This window comes from Pyrus communis, chromosome 4, assembly GCF_041283825.1.
Source record: "Pyrus communis isolate YQ-2024b chromosome 4, ASM4128382v1, whole genome shotgun sequence".
Lineage (NCBI taxonomy): Eukaryota > Viridiplantae > Streptophyta > Magnoliopsida > Rosales > Rosaceae > Pyrus > Pyrus communis.
Genome location: NC_142568.1, coordinates 8,275,477 through 8,293,486, shown reverse-complemented (window position 1 = coordinate 8,293,486; position 18,010 = coordinate 8,275,477). Strand labels below are relative to the sequence as shown.

Here is an 18,010-nt window from a genome sequence, read left to right as displayed (position 1 = left end):
TTTTAATCTAAAAATATTTAAATTCTGATAAATATTCACAAAGCAAGCCTTTAACTTTCACCAACCAAACTTTCAACTTTCACTAACTTTGACCAACCGTTCAACACCAAACTTTCAACCTTCATCAATCATCTTCTATATAAACACAGGTTCAATATTAGTTGATCACACAATCTTTCAACCTTCAATCATCCTTTATATTCACCAATCTTTCAACTTTCAAAGAGTTTTTGTTTCCAAAAAATCCTCAATATCTCATCAATGGGTGATAGAAGAAGGCATAGCAGGGCAATACAGATGGCACAATACCAAGCAAGGCTTGACATTGAGGATGCAAAATTGATGAACGTCGAAGCTGAACTTGTAAACTTGCTTATGCAATATGAGCACCATGGCGAATCTAGTCATCGTTGTTATGTCACGGGACATTCATTTGTGCAGCGTGATAGAGAACAGTGTCATGACCGAATGATGAAAGATTATTTCATCGAGCGTCCGAGATTTCCTGCTCATGATTTTCGGAGGCAGTTTCGGATGAGGGAAAGAGCTACTTGAAAGCATCTTGAACGCAATTGTCAATCATGACCACTACTTTGCAAGAAAGGTAGATGTTGTTGGCCGCCAAAGTCTATCATCTCATCAGAAGCTCACATCTGCATTTCAGATGCTAGCTAATGGGTGCTCTGCACACTTAATTGACGAGTATTGCCGAATTGCGGAGAGTACTACTATTGAGAATATGAAGCGCTTTTATTAGGCAATTCAAGTCATATATGGAGCCATATACCTCCACAAGCCAAATCGTGAAGACTCGAAGAGGCTACTACGCAAGGCAGACAAAAGAGGCTTCCCTGGCATGATAGCAAGTCTCGATTTTGAGTTAAATTTTTTTTTTAATTATTTTAGCCGTTGGATTTAAATTTGGGTCGTTATATCTTTTATTTTACCGTTAGATTTTATTATATTCGATCTCAACTGTTGGATTCAATAATATAAAATATAAAAAAAAAAATTGAATCTAGGTTGTTGGATTAACCAACGGCCTGATAATCACAACCGTTGGATGGAAGGAGTCGTTGGGGCTCATGCGGAATATGGCCGGCAGGCCCACGTGGGTGGGTCCCTGGCAGTCGGAAGCCTCGCACGTTAGACGTCATCGTGGGCTGCGTTTGGCGGCCAAACATTGAAAAGCAATCCCTTCGGTGGGGTCCACACCGACTTTTGGGCTAAATTTTGGACGGAATCTGGCCTTAGTTCCCCATTTAGCATTTAGCCCAAAGTTTTCCCTTGTGTTGGATTGAGTTTGGGGGAAAGTTTAGCCCATAGCCTAGGATTGGAGGTGACCTCAGTAAAATTGTTTTCTTTTTCTCCCGCCCAATAATTTATTTATTTTTATTTTTCTTGAGCCACCAGTCAATGCTAAAAAAATTCTAATACTCTGAATCTCATGTTTGAAATGATAATTTTTCTAAATTTTTATTTTTTACAAGTGATAAGATAATTACATAACATAAATCTAAACCACGAAAATAAAAATCTGAACTCGGGAACAGACGGCGGAGCACATTGATAAATAGCTAAATACAAGTTTAACGTAATTAATAATTACAGTAACTTAAATGCCAAGAAAAGAAAAATTAAAGTAGGTCATTGAGCAAAAGCTTGACCTCTAGGTTGAACTTGAACCCAAGATTTAATCTTCTTCAAAGCACCCTCAATTGCAAGATCAAAAGCATCTTTCTTGGCTCTCAATCCCATTGAGCTTCCATGCCTTCTATACATAACTCTTGGTATCATCTCCAACACTCTCTCCCTCATCCTCCTCACTCTAGCCCTAGGAATGCTCCTAAGCACATCCAAAATCCTAGTCTCCTTGAACACCACATCCTCCTTGGGTATAAACACCGAGAAATCCCCGTACTGATCCTCCGGCAGGTGCCACCCGTACTGCACTTTGGCGGACGAGGACTCGAAGAATACGGGGATGCAGCCGGCCACAATGCTGTCGAACGTGGACCGCCTTGTCGGGGTGTCGCCCGGCGGTTGCAAGCAAAAATTAGCTTGCAACATTGGCCTCATGAACCTAATTGGGTCATGCTCACATATACCATTCGAGCAATCCACAAAGTCACAAGGCTTTGTGTAATCGGCAACCCCACTTCCAAACATCCCCAAATTGTTGTTGTTTGACGTCACATTGTTTTCTATGGTGGTGTTTTCACACTCGTTCCTAATACTCTTCCTAATGTTCGGATTATTTCCGACACCGCCACCGCCGGCGAACATCATAAGCGTTGTCCGCCGGGACCGCCTCGCCCGCTGCACCCACGCCTCTAATAAAGACAAATTGGGCGGGTGAAATGACGACGGATAAGGCACAGCGTGCTCCTGCCACGGCCAGGCACGCGCCTCCACCGTCAGAGCGGTGACATTGAAGAACTGCGGCAATTCGAGCAGCGAAGTTCCCCACAGCCGCGGATCGTTCCTCAGCGGCTGAGAGAAATCCAGAGCGGGTCGGGCCAAAACCAAGAAGTGATCGTGACCCATATTCCGATTCCACAATTCCGGGTCGTCCCGGGTCAAAAATTCGAACAAATTGAGGCCCTGCTCGGAGCTGGAATTGTAATCGGGACCGTAGAGGTAGCGGAGGGCGTCGATGCCGGCGTAGTAGGGGAGGTAGACGGCGTCGGCGGACTGGGGATCTGAGGTGAGACATGGGTATTCGAGCATCCGACGGTGGAAAATAAGCTCGAGCATCAAGGGGTCGGTTCGGTACCAGCTGTGAGAAACATTATGGGTTTTCTGGCCGAGGCCATGGTTGGCCAAGTAAGGGCAGAAGTCGTCGAACAGAGGGTAGCCGGAGCAGTTGGAGAGGAGATCGAGGTTGAAAGCCGGCGGGAGGCGTCGGATGTGGATCCAACGACCAGTGCAGTCGGAGTCGGATTGACTTGGGTCGAGATTGTTTCTGGGTACTTGGGCGGAGCTTAATCGAATGGTGGTGGTGGTGGTGGAGGAGAAGAAGAAGAGGAGGAAGGAGGTGGTGATTAGTAAAGTGGACTTGGAGGAGGCCATTGGAGGAGACTCAGAGAGAGAGAGATGTTGGGAGGAGAGAGAGAGAAATGGGGTTATTTATGGGGATATTTTTACAGTTAAATTCTTTAAACTTTTGAAATGGTTTTAAGGGGTTTTGGGTATTTTTCTGTTTTGTTATGGTAATTTTGTTTGTTTTATCTTTTACTGTTTATCTGTCCAGTTTGGGAGGAAGATTAGTTTTGTCTGTTAAAACTGCATTTTTTTTATTTGTTTTATTTATTTTTTTGGGTTGAAAAATGGAAATCCAACAAGAAAACAAAAATGTTGTTGTGTAGAGAGAAAAAATGATGAGGTTGTTTTTTTTTAAAACTGCTTGAGTGCATGGGACGTGGGGTTTGACGCGTTTATGTCGGTGGGGTTTGTTGGTGTTAGTTGGGGTGGCGGTGGCGGTGGCGGGGTGGAGCTTTGGCTAATACATCAACGATGGAATTTTAAATTTTTTCAGCACGTTGTCACATGTTAATGATTAACCAAACAAAAATTTTAATTTATTTAGGGTTTTTTTTATTAGCACTTTACATGTATTCCATATACTCCACATTAAAATTTAGGAGATTTTATACAAGTACCATCCGGAGTTAATGACGAAAATGTAACAACCCGTCCATAATTTTACGATTTATTAATTTTAAAGTAGTGAATTGATGAAAAGCCTCTTGAGGCGAGATGGTTGACTATTGTTGACCGTTATTTTGTGATGCGTATGAACTATTATTTTATCGTATTCTCGATGTACTCAACGATACGAACGTTTAGGCGCAAGCAGAACTAGAATCGGAGTTACAACGAAGATTTTACAAATTACAGAGTGTGAGGATGTTTTGGTAAATTCACGACGAGAGCTATTTTTTCCTGTATTTTCATTGGTGACTTTGAACTGTGTGCCAAGTAGGGCCCACACCACTCCTCCCCTCACTCTCGTGTCTCCCACTTTTCTGGAACACACACACACACACTCTCTCTCTCTCTCTCATTTTCAAACCATATTATACCTATACTAAAACCCAAGTGAAAAAACATTGTTCATTAACAGTGCACAGACGGAACTACCCTCTAGTTCCTCTATGTTTTCAATTTTTTTTACCGTTTTACCCTTTCTTTAATAGTGCAGGGACATAAATGGCCTTCGACTTTATTGTATTCTGATTTTTTTTTTTTGTACCATTTAGCCTTTTCATTCCACGCATCACTCATCTGTTTTACTTGACGAAAATGCCCTCGGCTTCTCCTTTCTTTGTCATTCTATTTCTTTTTTTGTACAGTAAATTCTCAATTTTTCCCAGGGCTACGCGTCCGTCTGCTTCCATAGGATGTCGCTGCGTTGGTCTTCTCGAGTCTTCCATCCTTTTCCATCCCTGTCTCATAAACGCTTTTCTTCCTCTCAATCCTCACGTTTTCTCGCTCTCTGATCTCGAGTTCTCTATCTCTCTCTCTCACTGTATATTACCTTGTCCCTTTTTTTTTTTATTGTATTTTCTTTTGCAAGAAGGGTAAGGTTTATGCACCCCCCTCATTTCCTGTATTTATTATTTTATTTTTTTTGTTTTGTATGGGGTAATGTTTATTCCCCTTACTAATGTAACTGTCTTTTTTCGTATCAAAATATATTAAACTAAGAGTGCGCAATGTGGGATACACTCTTTTTACAATGCATGCAGTGTTAGAGCATTGATAAATGTGCATGCAATGTTAGAGCATTGATAAATGTGCATAAATGTAAAGAGTATATGCTTAGGCAGCCACGCGCGTCCATGCGCCGTCACCATGATCTCCAGATTTTTTCAAGTTTTCCCCTCTACTTTTAGAGCTCATTTCAAGCTCGATTTTCAACCAAATGTAATGATTCAAAAGCCAATTAGAAGCTAGGAATGTGAGGAAGAGGTTTATACCAGTTTGGGGTCCAATTGTAGCTAAAGTTGGCCTGGAGAACGGCCTAAAAGGGGCCTGATGGTCACGATCCAGATTTCCAGAGTTCTGGGAAAATTCTTCATCGAGTCAAATTCTTGTTAAACTTCACCAAAACATGTATTCAAGGTCATCATTAGATCCAACAACAAAAGGGAAGTGATTTATATAATCTTGAGGCTTAAAGAGCTTAAAGATGGATAGTTTGCTGGTTTACAGAGAAGGAAGGGTTAAAGAGTAGAGAGAAGATGAGTTGTTGATGGAGCATCCATGTTGATGCTGACTTGTTACGAGGTCTGCAGTAACAGTTGGTTCAATTGGGCTTGTCGGAGAAAGTGGAAAATGGCGATGAGGATCGACTATTTTGTGTTGTACATAAAGTGTAAAAAGAAAGGGTTTGAAATGAAAGATGAGAAATGTGAGATGAGAGGGAAAGAGAGAGTCCTAACAACAAAAGAGAGCTCCCAAAAATGATGGGGGGGGGGGGGGGGGGACACAGGAGAGAGGTGGAGGAATGGGGCGTGGGCCCCACGTGGCTCACAAAACAAGCCACAAAATATCTCACATGAAATTACCAAATCACCCTTCACGTTTGTAAGTTTGTAAAATCTTCATCGTAACTCCAAATTCAGTTTCGCTTGCTCTTATGCGTTTGTACCATTAGGTACTTCGGAGAATACAGTAAAATAATAGCTCATGCGGGTCACGAAGAGACGGTCAAAGAAAGTCAACAAGCTTTCTTTTAAGGGTATTATGGTCAATTCACTCCTTTAAAATGAATAAAATCGTAAAATTATGGACGGGTTGTTACATGCAGGTACACTCAGTTTATGTTCGAAAAGTTTAAAGTGGAGGAATTGAAGAGTGTGACTTGTTTCTTGAGGGAAAAGTCAGGGAATGGGAATAAGACAGTGTACAAAGTACTTGAGAAGGCTGCAAGGGTGACAGAGATGAAGAGGTTAGTTGACACACCCCGACCTGGAATGTCTAAATCAAGTTGTGCTGGTCGACACCAGGAGGGTGACAAAGCCATAAAGTGTAGCGATGTGGAAAATGTGAATAAATTTAAACCTAAAAGTGCCTAAGTATAAGAGTGCGCTTGTGAGCAGGAATGAACCCATTTCACACGTGATGTTAGAGTATAAGTAAAGTACATCAAAGATAAATGAGGAATTATATTATCGGTAGTATTCTCATAACAACAGTTTACCAGAAATCCTTGTCGACATGAAAGCTTAGCCACTAAAACCTGGAGGAGCGAAAAACAAGGGTGAGTAGGCCTAAAAATAAAGCTTTGTAAAAACTTTTTAAAAAACATAATTACCCCTTGCCGTAAAACAAGTATAGTTTCCAAAATATATATACTGCATATGGTAAGAAAATGCTTACCGTAGAATTTGCCCATTTGAACTTCCATTGAAGTGTGAAGCTGCAAAGGAGGTGCACAATTTTCATTATTATAGTCGCAATCACCTCTTTCTAATGTTGCCGTCCAAGGGCTCGATTAAACCAAATAATGAATTCAGTCAAAAAGCACTTTCTATGCAAATATTGTTTGAAAAAGATATGAGAACGCTTCACACATTGACTATTCGACATTCCGACGGAAAAACTGTGCTTACAAAATGTCGGAACTCAATTTGTATGAAAGTATACACAAAGCTCTCGGTTTTTTTATTTTTCAAGTATACACAACCAAATATTGTGGTTTGACCATGGTTATTAACTCTTAACAAAGGAGCAAACATCATCCAGTACATATTAGTGTTGAAAGTGGTGTCAAACACAATCACATCACCAAAATGGTCATAACTATGTCATGACTTAGCATCCACCAAAATGAAATTGCCGAGTATTCCACCTTTACCAATCTTCAATTTGAAATAGAATGATTTTTTTTCTCTTTCTCATCATGACCGATTAGATGAACTCGCAATTGTTGTTCGGCATTGTTCATATCCATGGGCTACAACCAATATTTTCAATTCCTCCACTTTGCACCTCTAATAAACCCGCTTGTTTATGTATGGAAATGTTTGGCTACATACATTGATTAATCATCGCCTTCTTTACCTTCGAAATCTAATTAAGTGTGAGGCACTTGACATATGGTGGTTCTGTCATTGTTGAAAACTATTACAACCAAATTTTCACAACCAATTCCCTTATCCAGCACAAGTTTTGCCTTACACTAAGTTTTAGCATCACCCCTCCTATGATTCTAATTGGTTTGGGATTAGCACCCACCCTCTTTTTGCCTTGTTTGAAACAAACAAATTCTTTCCTTAACCAACAATCACCACCATTGGACTTTTTACTACTACGCTTCTAAATCCCCAATCCCGCTGCAAGTGCATAATTGTTGTAAAAAGTTATATCCTTCACTTAACGAATAAACCCTATTTTCAATTTGGGTTTCAACTCATTATCTACCGTTGGTAGCACAAATTCAACTTTCCTTGCACCAAATTGATCCCTTGCATCTACATCCTTTCATTCCACCATAATTTTTTCTATTTCTAACTCATCCCCCATTGAATTACACTTCAATGTCTACCTGCCACAAATCTACTCAACTACAAAACAACTTATGACAACCGAGCACAAGTTTTACACCTATATATCTAAAATCCAATTTCACGATTTCAACCAAGTCTAGTGGCAACCACCCACCATTATGGATTTAATTCCCAGAATTATAAAAACCAAAATGGAATGGTAATGGATTATAACAAAGGTTTTGGATTTCTTCAGAAATTGACCTTCACAATCTAGGTTTATTTAGAGGTTATGAATAAACCACCATTGTAAACTCCAATCCAAGCACAACTTCAATCCCCATGAAATTGAGCGTTCACACCCTTCATTAGCTTCTTCTCTCTGCCTCTTTTTCCTTGCGAATACAGCCATTAGCTATCCCTCTCTCTTCGACAAAACACACCCAGTGAACAAAATAAATAAATAAATAAATAAAGGTATAGGATTTACTAGGTCGCGATCAATCCACCTGAAAATCGAACGCTCCTACCCTCACCAACCCCTCTCTGCCTCTTTTTTTCTCACGAAGACAACCCTAATCTTTCCCCCTCTTGCCGACAAAAGCACACCTAGTGAACTAAAACAAATTAAAGGTATAAGATTACCAGGTCACAGTCACAACGGAGCTTCAATCCACTTGAAATCGATTTCTCACCCCAGCTCCCTCTCTTTGCCTCTCTTTCCCTCTTCAACGGGTGAATAATCCTCCAACTTCATGCCTCTCTCTTTCTCTCCGATAAAAACATATCCAATAAATAAAATAAAATTTAATTACAACCGTGAGCTCAGCAAATCACAACCATTAGATTTCGGTTAGCACTAAGCGGCTAACCACCGCCTCAACTGGTCCCTAGATGTTTGAAAATTAAAAATCGGCACTTAGACCTGCTTAGGTCCCCGCCTAGACTCGTCTAGGCCGCGACTCTCACTTAGACAGAAAATAAAGAATTTTTATATTTTGTATTATGTTCTAATACTTTATAATCAATATGTCATTTTATTTTGTACTTATTTGTAATTTTTACGTATAAGCATGCACTTATTTGTACAATAAATAATAAATTTACTTAAATCAGCCTAAATCCCACCTAGTTCGTCTAGGCCTCGTCAAGCTGTCTAAGTGCTAAACACCAGGCCACTGCCTGATTATTGCGTAACGTCTTATAACTAGGGGTGGAATTTTTTTTTTTTTTTTGCCAAATTGCTGTGCTAACAGAATTGCCAACCGTGCCATACCAATTTTGTGTCATTTTTTTTTGTACCAATTAGTAATGGTACAATATTGTACCGTACCAAAATTTCATGATACGATATTGGTAATTGATACCATTACCATGGTATTACAGTATCGTACAAAAAATATAATATAATTCATAATTCATAAATTATATAATATATAATTATATAACACATATTTGTAATGTGACATCCCACATCGCCCAGATGAGTGATCCTTATATGTATATTCCCATCCCTACCTAGCACGAGGCCTTTTGGGAGCTCACTGGCTTCGGTTCTGTAGGAACTCCGAAGTTAAGCGAAAAGGGGGCTAGAGCAATCCTATGATGGGTGACCCACTGGGAAGTTGCTCGTGAGTTCCCAAAAACAAAACCGTGAGGGCATGGTCGGGGCCCAAAGCGGACAATATCGTGCTACGGTGGTGGAGCGAGCCCGGAAAATGGTCCCACCCGGGCCGGGATGTGACATGTAATATATATATATATATATATGTATGTATATATATATGTATTTATGTATATTTTTATAATATTCTAATAATTTGGAAAGAAAAAAAACCCTAATTATATTAGCATTGTTGTTGGTGACTTTGATCTCTTGAGTTGGTGGAAATCAAACATAAAAGAGTTCCCAATTCCTTCACAAATAGCCAAGGATATCTTTGCAATCACCACTTCTACTGTTGCTAGTGAAAATGCATTTAGATTAGGGAGGAGGGTTGTGGATCCTTTTAGGGCATCCTTGAATCCTAAAATGGTAGAAGCACTAGTGTGTACTAGTGATTGGCTTAGGGCGGATGAAGTAAACTCCTACAAAAGCTTCAACATCTCAAGTTTGAAGAATTGATCAATGAATTTTACTTTTTGAAGTTTAGTTCCGATTTTTATTTGGGTTTGAAACTTTAACTTCTATTTGGATTGTTAACTTCTATTTGTTTTGATTCGTAACTTCTATTTGGATTATAAGCTTAATTTTCATCATGAATCTTGACGCATCATTTGAATTAATGTGTATGTGTGTGTGAATTGTGAATGATGAATAATAGATGATTTTAGGCTACAAAACAATAAAAACAGATTTTTCCCTTGAATTGAATTAATGTGTATGTGTGTTTGAATTAATGTATGAGATAAAGGTAGAGAAAAAAACTTTGCCCTTGAATTGGGTTAAAAAAATAAAAACAGATTTTGTTCCAAAACAAAGTGGCAATTACCATTGTCATGCCATGCCAATCAAACTATTTGGCAATACCGAACTTCGGTGTACTGAAAGTTTAGTACGGTAATGATAATAGATTTTGTAAAACCGAAAGTTTAGCACGATAATTGGTACGAGAATTTTGATACGGTAATAGTACCGAAACCACCCTTACTTATAACCTTAGTTTGGACAAATATCCAGTTAGGAGGGAGATTTTTCAATGTGACTGACACATGAGGTGATACACTACGTGTTACTATACAAATGGTGGAATTTGTGTATTGAAAAATTAATACCTTAAAAAATAAAAATTTCAATAATTTACATAAAAATACGTGATTTACTACCTATATTTCCCTCACAATAAAAAATTTAGCATAGACGAGAAGAATTCGTGAAAACGTTGCCATATAAAAGACATTCATTAAAGCTGAGAGTTGCGATAAATGACCAAAACGAGGTGTCTGTCTGTCTCTATAAAAGGAGAACCTCGTTGATCCTCCGCCCAATTAACTTCCAACTGCAACCGATTTTCTGCCAAACCAAAACAAAAACAATGTCAATCTCTTTGCAATCTCCGCCCTCCTCAGCCGTCTCGTCCTCCTTCCAGGTAAGCTTCACCAACTCCACACTTTCTCTCTCTCTCTCTCTCTCTAGATTCTCAGATTTTCTTATTGCTAGCTGACTAACTACTGCACGAACTGTAAATTAAATCACGGCAGCGGACGAGGCTGAGGTTCTCCAATGGATCCCCACGTATCAATTTACACTTCAACCCGCAGCGATCCTTTCCTCTCATTCGCGCCTCCACTCTCGACACTGGTAACTCTCACTCACTCACTCACTCACTCCTCAGCTTTCCTTTTTTATTTTTTATTTTTTATTTTTTTGTTGTTTCAGATATTGTTTTGACAATGATTTGTTGTTGAATTAATTGGCTTGTCAGGTTCAACCACTGAATTGGACGCTGTTTCTAGCTATAGCGAGATCGTTCCAGACACCGTGATTTTCGATGATTTTGAGAGGTACATGTGAATCATCTCCATCTAGCTGAATTACATGAAGGATTTTCTTCTTTTTAATTTAGTGTTTTTGAATTTTTTGGCTGATTATTTGTATATAGATTTCCTCCAACTGCTGCAACAGTGAGCTCTTCCCTACTCTTGGGTATTTATAGCCTCCCCGATACCATCTTTAGAGTAAGCATTCAATTGAAAAATTAGGAAACTTCAAGTTACTTTTTAATGCTAATATGGGAAGACATTAGACATGTAGTATTTTCTGATTAATTTTTCTTTGCTATAGAATGCTGTGGATACGGCGTTGGCAGATTCGGAGTGTAATCTGCATGAAAACTCCAAAGTGAGATTGTCATGTTTTTTCAACAAGGTTGGTTTTCTCTATATTATTCATTAACAATTTAACTTGCATATGCCTTATTAGATTGATCATAGGGTTTAAACTTTAGTCCTGGGTGTGTAGGCTTTAGTGAATGTTGGTGGTGATTTGGCAAAACTAGTTCCTGGCCGAGTGTCTACTGAGGTGGATGCACGTCTTGCTTATGACATGCATGGAATTATCCAAAAGGTATTCGTTCTTCCTGGTGAGCAATCTATTATTTTCAACCAACACATTATTGGGAAATTAATCATATTGTATAATTAATCGCGCATGTTCAAGTATAATTTTTTGGTTTCTATCTTAATCGTGTATGCATTCAGCTCATTCTTAGTTGTATCTAGAGCAGCTTTATGACTTGTTAGTGATAATGGTTGTTGCAATTGTTTTGCATTGAAGTTTCAGAACTCCTATAAAATGCTTAGATTTGATAGTTTGTAACTAGATGACTTTTTCATTTCAGAGCACTGTTTAGACTATTTTGTATCTTTTCGTTGCAGTCTGTTACAATTGGTTTCTATAATATGCAGGTGCATGACTTGCTGAAGTTGTACAATCAAGTTAACGTTCCTCCAGAGCGTTTGCTGTTCAAAATTCCTTCAACTTGGCAAGTAAGTGTTAGATAAAATTATGCCTGTAGTGAACATTCTGTGTTGACACGATACAATAAGGCCACGATTGTTTTGCATTTTTTTGTTGCTCATTGGTTGTTGGGTTTCTGTACAGTGAATAGAGGCTTCAAGATTACTAGAATCTGAGGGCATACAGACACATTTGACATTTGTGTACAGGTAAGCTTCTTACAATTAACTGGTGTAAGCTTGAAGAACCTGTTTGAAATATTATGCTTGGTGTTGTACCAAGTTACCAAATTCTATAAAGGCACGATTTTATACAGTTTTAGCGGATATAATTTTTCATGCTACCTTCTCCCTCCCTTTCTGCCTCTCTTCCTCTTTGGTTGGGAGACAAAATAGCTTGCCAATGTGTTGAAAATGGTCCAAAACCATTGGTGATGTCTAAAGGTGCCATTATTGTTATTATGTGGATGACATGTTTTCTTATTGTGGCAATAAAAATTGCGTGAATGTCAATCTAAAATTCTATAGCAGAAGCTATTAGGTTCTGATGATGAAAACAAAATCAGAATGCTGCCTTGTTATTTTGTTTATTAAAGTTACTTTGTGTAAGGCGACTTTGCCATTACCCTTGCTCTTTAAACACACATTATGGTCTTCTAAGATGAATTCAATTTTAATTCTTAAGTTGTGTTTGGTGATGGTTTGGGTCATTTTTCATCAGCTTTGCTCAAGCAGCAGCTGCAGCCCAAGCTGGTGCTTCTGTTATCCAGATTTTTGTTGGCCGTCTTAGGGTAATGTTCAATCACAATTGCATAATGGAATTTTTTTTAGTTCAACTTTTAGTTTCTAAAGGTCAAATTTATCATTCAGGATTGGTCTCGCAACCATTCTGGTGACCCTGAGATAGAAGCTGCTCTCAAAAGAGGGGAGGATCCTGGGTTAGCTTTGGTAAGTTGGAAACTTCTCATGTTGTGGTTTTTTTATATTTTATTGTGCACTGTTATTTGTCATGGTCCTTAAACGAATAAACTTTTATTTCGATCTCTCATTTTTGACCTTTATATTCATCTCAGTTACAACTGATTGCCAAATATAAACTGGTGTGTACTTTTGTGTTTTTCAAGTTATAGTTTCATATCCTTATATCTCATAAGTCATAACCAATTAGCATTGAGCGTAAAGAATTTATTCAAACTTTCTTTCTGCATCACTGATTGAACTCTCTTTCCCCAATTAGCAATGAGCCTAAAGAATATTTGCCAAGAATTACTCATGTGACAATGGAGCTTTTGTGAAGGAAGATATTGGATATAAACTGTTCCTATATAATAATAAGATGTTTTCTGGTTTTGCAGGTGACAAAGGCATATAACTACATTCACAAATATGGACATAAATCTAAGTTGATGGCAGCAGCAGTTCGGAATAAGCAGGATCTATTCAGTCTCTTGGGGTAATTTATATACCCACTTTTTAATTTTGTATTTTTATGTAGCTATGAGGTCTTACAAAAATCAACGTAAGGCATGAACTTCCTGCTCATGTTGTCTGTTATGTGTTCAGGGTTGACTACATCATTGCACCGTTGAAGGTATTGCAGGCACTCAAAGAATCAGTTACTACCCCTGAAGAGAAGTACTCTTTCATCAGGAGGCTATCTCCACAAACCGCTGCCACCTACAAGTTCAATGAAGAAGAGGTATGCTTTCTCCCTGTGCTCGGTTTATTAATTCTGCGTCAGGAGTTTCTCATTCTAACCTATTGGTGGGGGGTAGTACATGACAAAATTAAATGAATTTTACAAGGTTCCTCTATAATATACGTGAAGCAAAGGATGAATAAGGTTAATAGGCTCACCTGCGTGTTGTGTGTATTGCTGTTGCCTGTATATCAGTCTCTTATTTCATGTGAGAAGGCCAAAATGGCGCCGTTTTTGATAGAGCTAAATATAAAAAACCAAATAGTGGTAAGATTATGAGCGACTCTATTTCCTTTGAGAAGTAGATGTTGAGTGTCAAAAGTAGTAAATATTCATACAGCCGACCCCACTTAGTGGGAAAATGCTTTGTTGTTGTTGTTGAACCTCTTTTCTTCTTGAGCTGTCAGTTTTAATAAACCTTGCCAATTGATGATGAGAATGTTGAATTATAAGTCTATAGCTGATTAGGAATAAGTTGTGTATTAATGTGTGTATGCACTTGAGTTAAAATACAAAGTAGAAGTTATATGATAGTAAGGCAAATAATGCCAGGTGTTGTAATTCTAGCAACTAGCTAGATGAAGGGCTGAGATTGTTTTTGTATTCAGTGAGAATCCACTCTAACGGTTATGTAAGCACCGAGTGTGTGAGTTTTGAAGAGAGAGAAGCAATAGAATATGCCCCGCTAGATTTTGCAGAGAGCAACAATCCTTTCGAAATTCCTCCATTGTTAATCTCTTCAATTCCTTGTTCTTCAATTTTATCACAACACCAGATCAAAATAGAGAATCACAACAGAGAATGCTTAGTTACCCATGACGGTATCTTTAAATTTTAAAGTCTTTCATTTTGGAGGCAAGCTCTACAGCTCAGACGGTATTTTATTGTTATTACTAGAAATAGAATGAACGTGCAGATGGAATAACTCGAAACCTCTAGAATCACCAATTTATGGCTGCACCATCATCGTCCTTCCCATAGATAGGAATGTCACTATTGCGGACATGATTTTCCTACTTCAAATCAAACAGGAACACATGTACAAAAATAATTTGTGTACTTAAAATCATTTGTGAGTTTCGACCTCTGTGGTCTATTCTTTCTTTTACAAGAATACTCATTTGATTCGATCTCCAGTCTTGAGTTCAATTCAAGTGTGGGAAGCACTTGTTCTTCAATAGGAATTGGGGTATGGTCAGGGGTCGTTGAGGATTGACTTTGAACCCGTCGGGAGCATGAGAAGTATCAAGTGGAGAGTCATATTCGGCTTTGGTGGTGAAGGAATCAGCAGCCCTGTGTTGTGCTTGGTGATTCTCCGCAAGCTTGATGAAGAACACAATACAAGAGGTTTCTTTTTGGGTGTTTTGTGTTTGGTTTGGGTACACTTTGGGATTTCCTTCTTTTGAAGTTCTTCTCTTTCTTATTTTCCCCCTCTTCTTTCTCTCTTTGACTTCTACTTCATGGTCCCCTTCCTCTTTGGTTTTCTTGTAAAAGAATAAACCACAGAGAGCATTCTTGTTTTGATTAGAAGAAATAAAAATTGTGAAAACAACTTTATTGATAGTCAGTGCTTCTTTGGTAAGCTTCTTCATGTATTTTTCCGTTTTATGTCTGAGAACCTTGTCTCTTTACAATGGTTGGTGATACAGTATTTCTTCCTGCCATGGATGGCGATGCTCAACTCCATGTCAAGCACATGAGTGGCCAGCTCTTCAAAGTCTGGGGCTTATTCCCTTAGAGGATGTTGAGTAATCCCAATGCATACCTTGCCTGCACATCTCAACCGCTGACACTTTGCAAAGCCTGTGTTTACATTTATTGCTTAATGAGTACCATCATTAGATGCAATCCATGACCAGTTCATCCTCCCACTATTTTGTATTCACAAGCTCCATCATGCTTACAGTACCCTTGAGTGCTATGGAAGCGAGATTTAGACTTAGGCTCCATGTCTTGAGAGGGAAACCCGTTCTCCTTAATGTTGTTCATAGTCACGTCCTGAATTTGTTGGACAGATAAGGAACCCACTGGGGAAGTCTCGGCCTTTAACTTCAATTTCTTGCTAGGTTCAGTTTCTTGGTGTGACTCTTTCTTACTGGATTCAGAGTAATTCAGCACACACTTCTCTAGATCTTGATATCTTTTTCCTCGAGCTTCTTTGCTAATTTGGCAATCATCTCCTTCTTCTTGGCTAGTTGTTCTTCAACAGAAATGAACCCTGTCAACATAAACTGCTGTATAGCCTGGAATCTGAACCTCCAATTGATACCAGGGGTATCAAGGGAAACTCCCTAATTTGGTCATCAGTCAGTGATTCATGGTATGGCCCTGTGCTTAAGTCTGGATTCTGAAATTGGTGAGAGTGATCGGTGCGTTGAGTTCTTTAAACCCTTCTTATTTTCATGCAAACTCATCCAGTTCTTTTTAAAGGCATGCTATCTGCCCCCTACAAAGCTCGATGGATGACTGGTCTGTGCTTTTGGTCCATGCTTTATGACTCAGGCCGAATTGGCGAGGAGTTGATATGTTGAGTTGAGGATGATGCCTTTGCCTTGTTATGAGTGATAACACCGTCATAGTCTTTGCTCGTGGTGGAGGCACTCATGTTCCTGTCCATGGTCGAGGGAATGGCTTGACTTTTCTTGGGACCCTTCAATTTTGAACTGCAGGAAGAGAAAAGAGGCAGAGCTGTCCCGCCAGGCGTGCCAGATTTGTGATCTCCGGTTTTGAGTTTGATTCAAGGGTGGCAAGCACTTGTTCTTGAATTGGAATTGGGGTATGGCCAATAGCTGTCAAGCGATGACCTTGAACACGTCAAGACCAAGAGAAGTGTCAAGTGGTGAGTAATCTTCAGCTTTGGTGTTGAAGGATTCTACATGTGGGTGTTGTGTTTGGTGATTCTCTTCACTCTTTGGATTCTACTTCTTGGTTCCATTCCTCTTGGTGTTCTCCTCCTTTAATAGGGAACAAGTGAGCAAATGAAAATATTTTTAGTGCACCAACTGGTGTTCTCATCATATCCTTCTGGTGCAAAAATGATGTGGAGCATTTTCTTCTATGATTACATGCACTTATTTACTCAATAGAATGAAATTTATTATCCATGTTTGCCACCAGGCAGACCACTATTTCTGTCACCGGCTGGTCACTCGTTGGTAAAACCGCTTTTGCCACTGGAACCACTTCAACATATGTTTTGTATTCTATGTCTTTGTTTTCTACGTTACCACCGAATACAGATGACCCTTTAGTAGCACCACCATAGTTGTGCTGAAGACAATATGTGTGGTGCATGCTTTCTGCTTTCACGTAGAAGGTAATTATCGTTGATTGGATTGCTGGAGCTTAGATCAGCTTGCATGGACACGTTTCTTGTTATAGCCTTTCTGAAAAAGTGCAAAGTGGTGAATAAGAAGCTTCTCATACTTTGAAGAATAATTTCTCAATGCTCAACAAAATTCTGGTTTCTGTTATTAGAATTTAAGTTCTGGAGTGGGTTTTGAATAATCTTTGTCAGTTAGATGCCTCTCTGGTGGAAAATATAATTTGAACAGACTATCAAAGTTCGTTTAGTTTTGCATTTGTTAACTAATCTTTTCCTTGTGTCCAGCTTACCAAGTGGGATCAATTAAGCTTTGCATCATCTGTGGGACCTGCGGCCGTGGAACTTCTGGCCAGTGGACTGGACGGTTATGCTAATCAAGCAAATCGCGTTGAGGAGTTGTTTGAGAAGATTTGGCCACCCCCAAATGTATGAAGTTCTTTCTTCTGTTGCTAAGCGGATCCTGCCTTTCGTGGAAAAAGAGGGAAATACCGGTTTAGCTTTTGTTTTTCCTCTCTTGTACAGTTTTACGTTTATCCCAACAACACTTAAATCTCACAAAAAACGCTTTATTTTATCATAAAAATGCGAATTAAATCTTATTCTCATGAGATGATAATGCCCATGAAGTTGGTCCTTGTTTTATTTATTTTTATTTATTTTTTAACAAAACCATGTTGCTCATGTGGTCATCTATACAATCTTTTTTCGGACACAATGACGGGTTTTAAACCTTGAAGTTAGCCTACTCTTATCCATTACCCTACGCCCACCCTCACCATTGGGCCGATTCCAGTGGCTTGCCTAAACCATCCTTTAACGGTTGAGTTACCAAGGAATTGCAAGAGATGCGAAGGCAGGTCAAACTGGAGGTTTTTCTCCCCTTTACCCTTGCATTATGATCATCCCATCATCATGAAGTTTGAAGCACATGAAGCACATATCACCGTTATGCTTGGGGTCACCAAAATGTGTACATCCAGTTGTCTTCCTTTGGGGCTTGGAATTTTCCCTCGGCGGAGTTGCATGAGTCAC

The 18,010-nt window shown here is 39.1% G+C and overlaps 1 protein-coding gene and 1 non-coding gene across 2 annotated transcripts; one reads left to right on the top strand and one right to left on the bottom strand.

The window, feature by feature from the left end:
• Positions 1-1,538: 1,538 nt before the first annotated feature.
• LOC137723322 (putative xyloglucan galactosyltransferase GT19) lies at positions 1,539-3,152 on the bottom strand. The gene has a single exon (XM_068462486.2). The coding sequence runs from the start codon at positions 3,070-3,072 to the stop codon at positions 1,648-1,650; it is 1,425 nt and encodes a 474-aa protein (XP_068318587.1). The 5' UTR covers positions 3,073-3,152; the 3' UTR covers positions 1,539-1,647.
• Positions 3,153-10,406: 7,254 nt separating this feature from the next.
• On the top strand, positions 10,407-17,577 carry LOC137723353 (uncharacterized). Its single transcript, XR_015961547.1, has 13 exons — positions 10,407-10,585; positions 10,698-10,797; positions 10,922-11,000; positions 11,099-11,174; positions 11,281-11,364; positions 11,458-11,562; positions 11,904-11,984; positions 12,100-12,164; positions 12,676-12,745; positions 12,825-12,902; positions 13,310-13,407; positions 13,518-13,653; positions 17,264-17,577. It is a non-coding gene; the product is annotated as an uncharacterized LOC137723353 (transcript).
• Positions 17,578-18,010: the final 433 nt, after the last annotated feature.

Excerpts from the sequence above, each read along its gene's own strand:
- LOC137723322 (XM_068462486.2), bottom strand. The coding sequence starts at position 3,072 with ATGGCCTCCTCCAAGTCCACTTTACTAATCACCACCTCCTTCCTCCTC.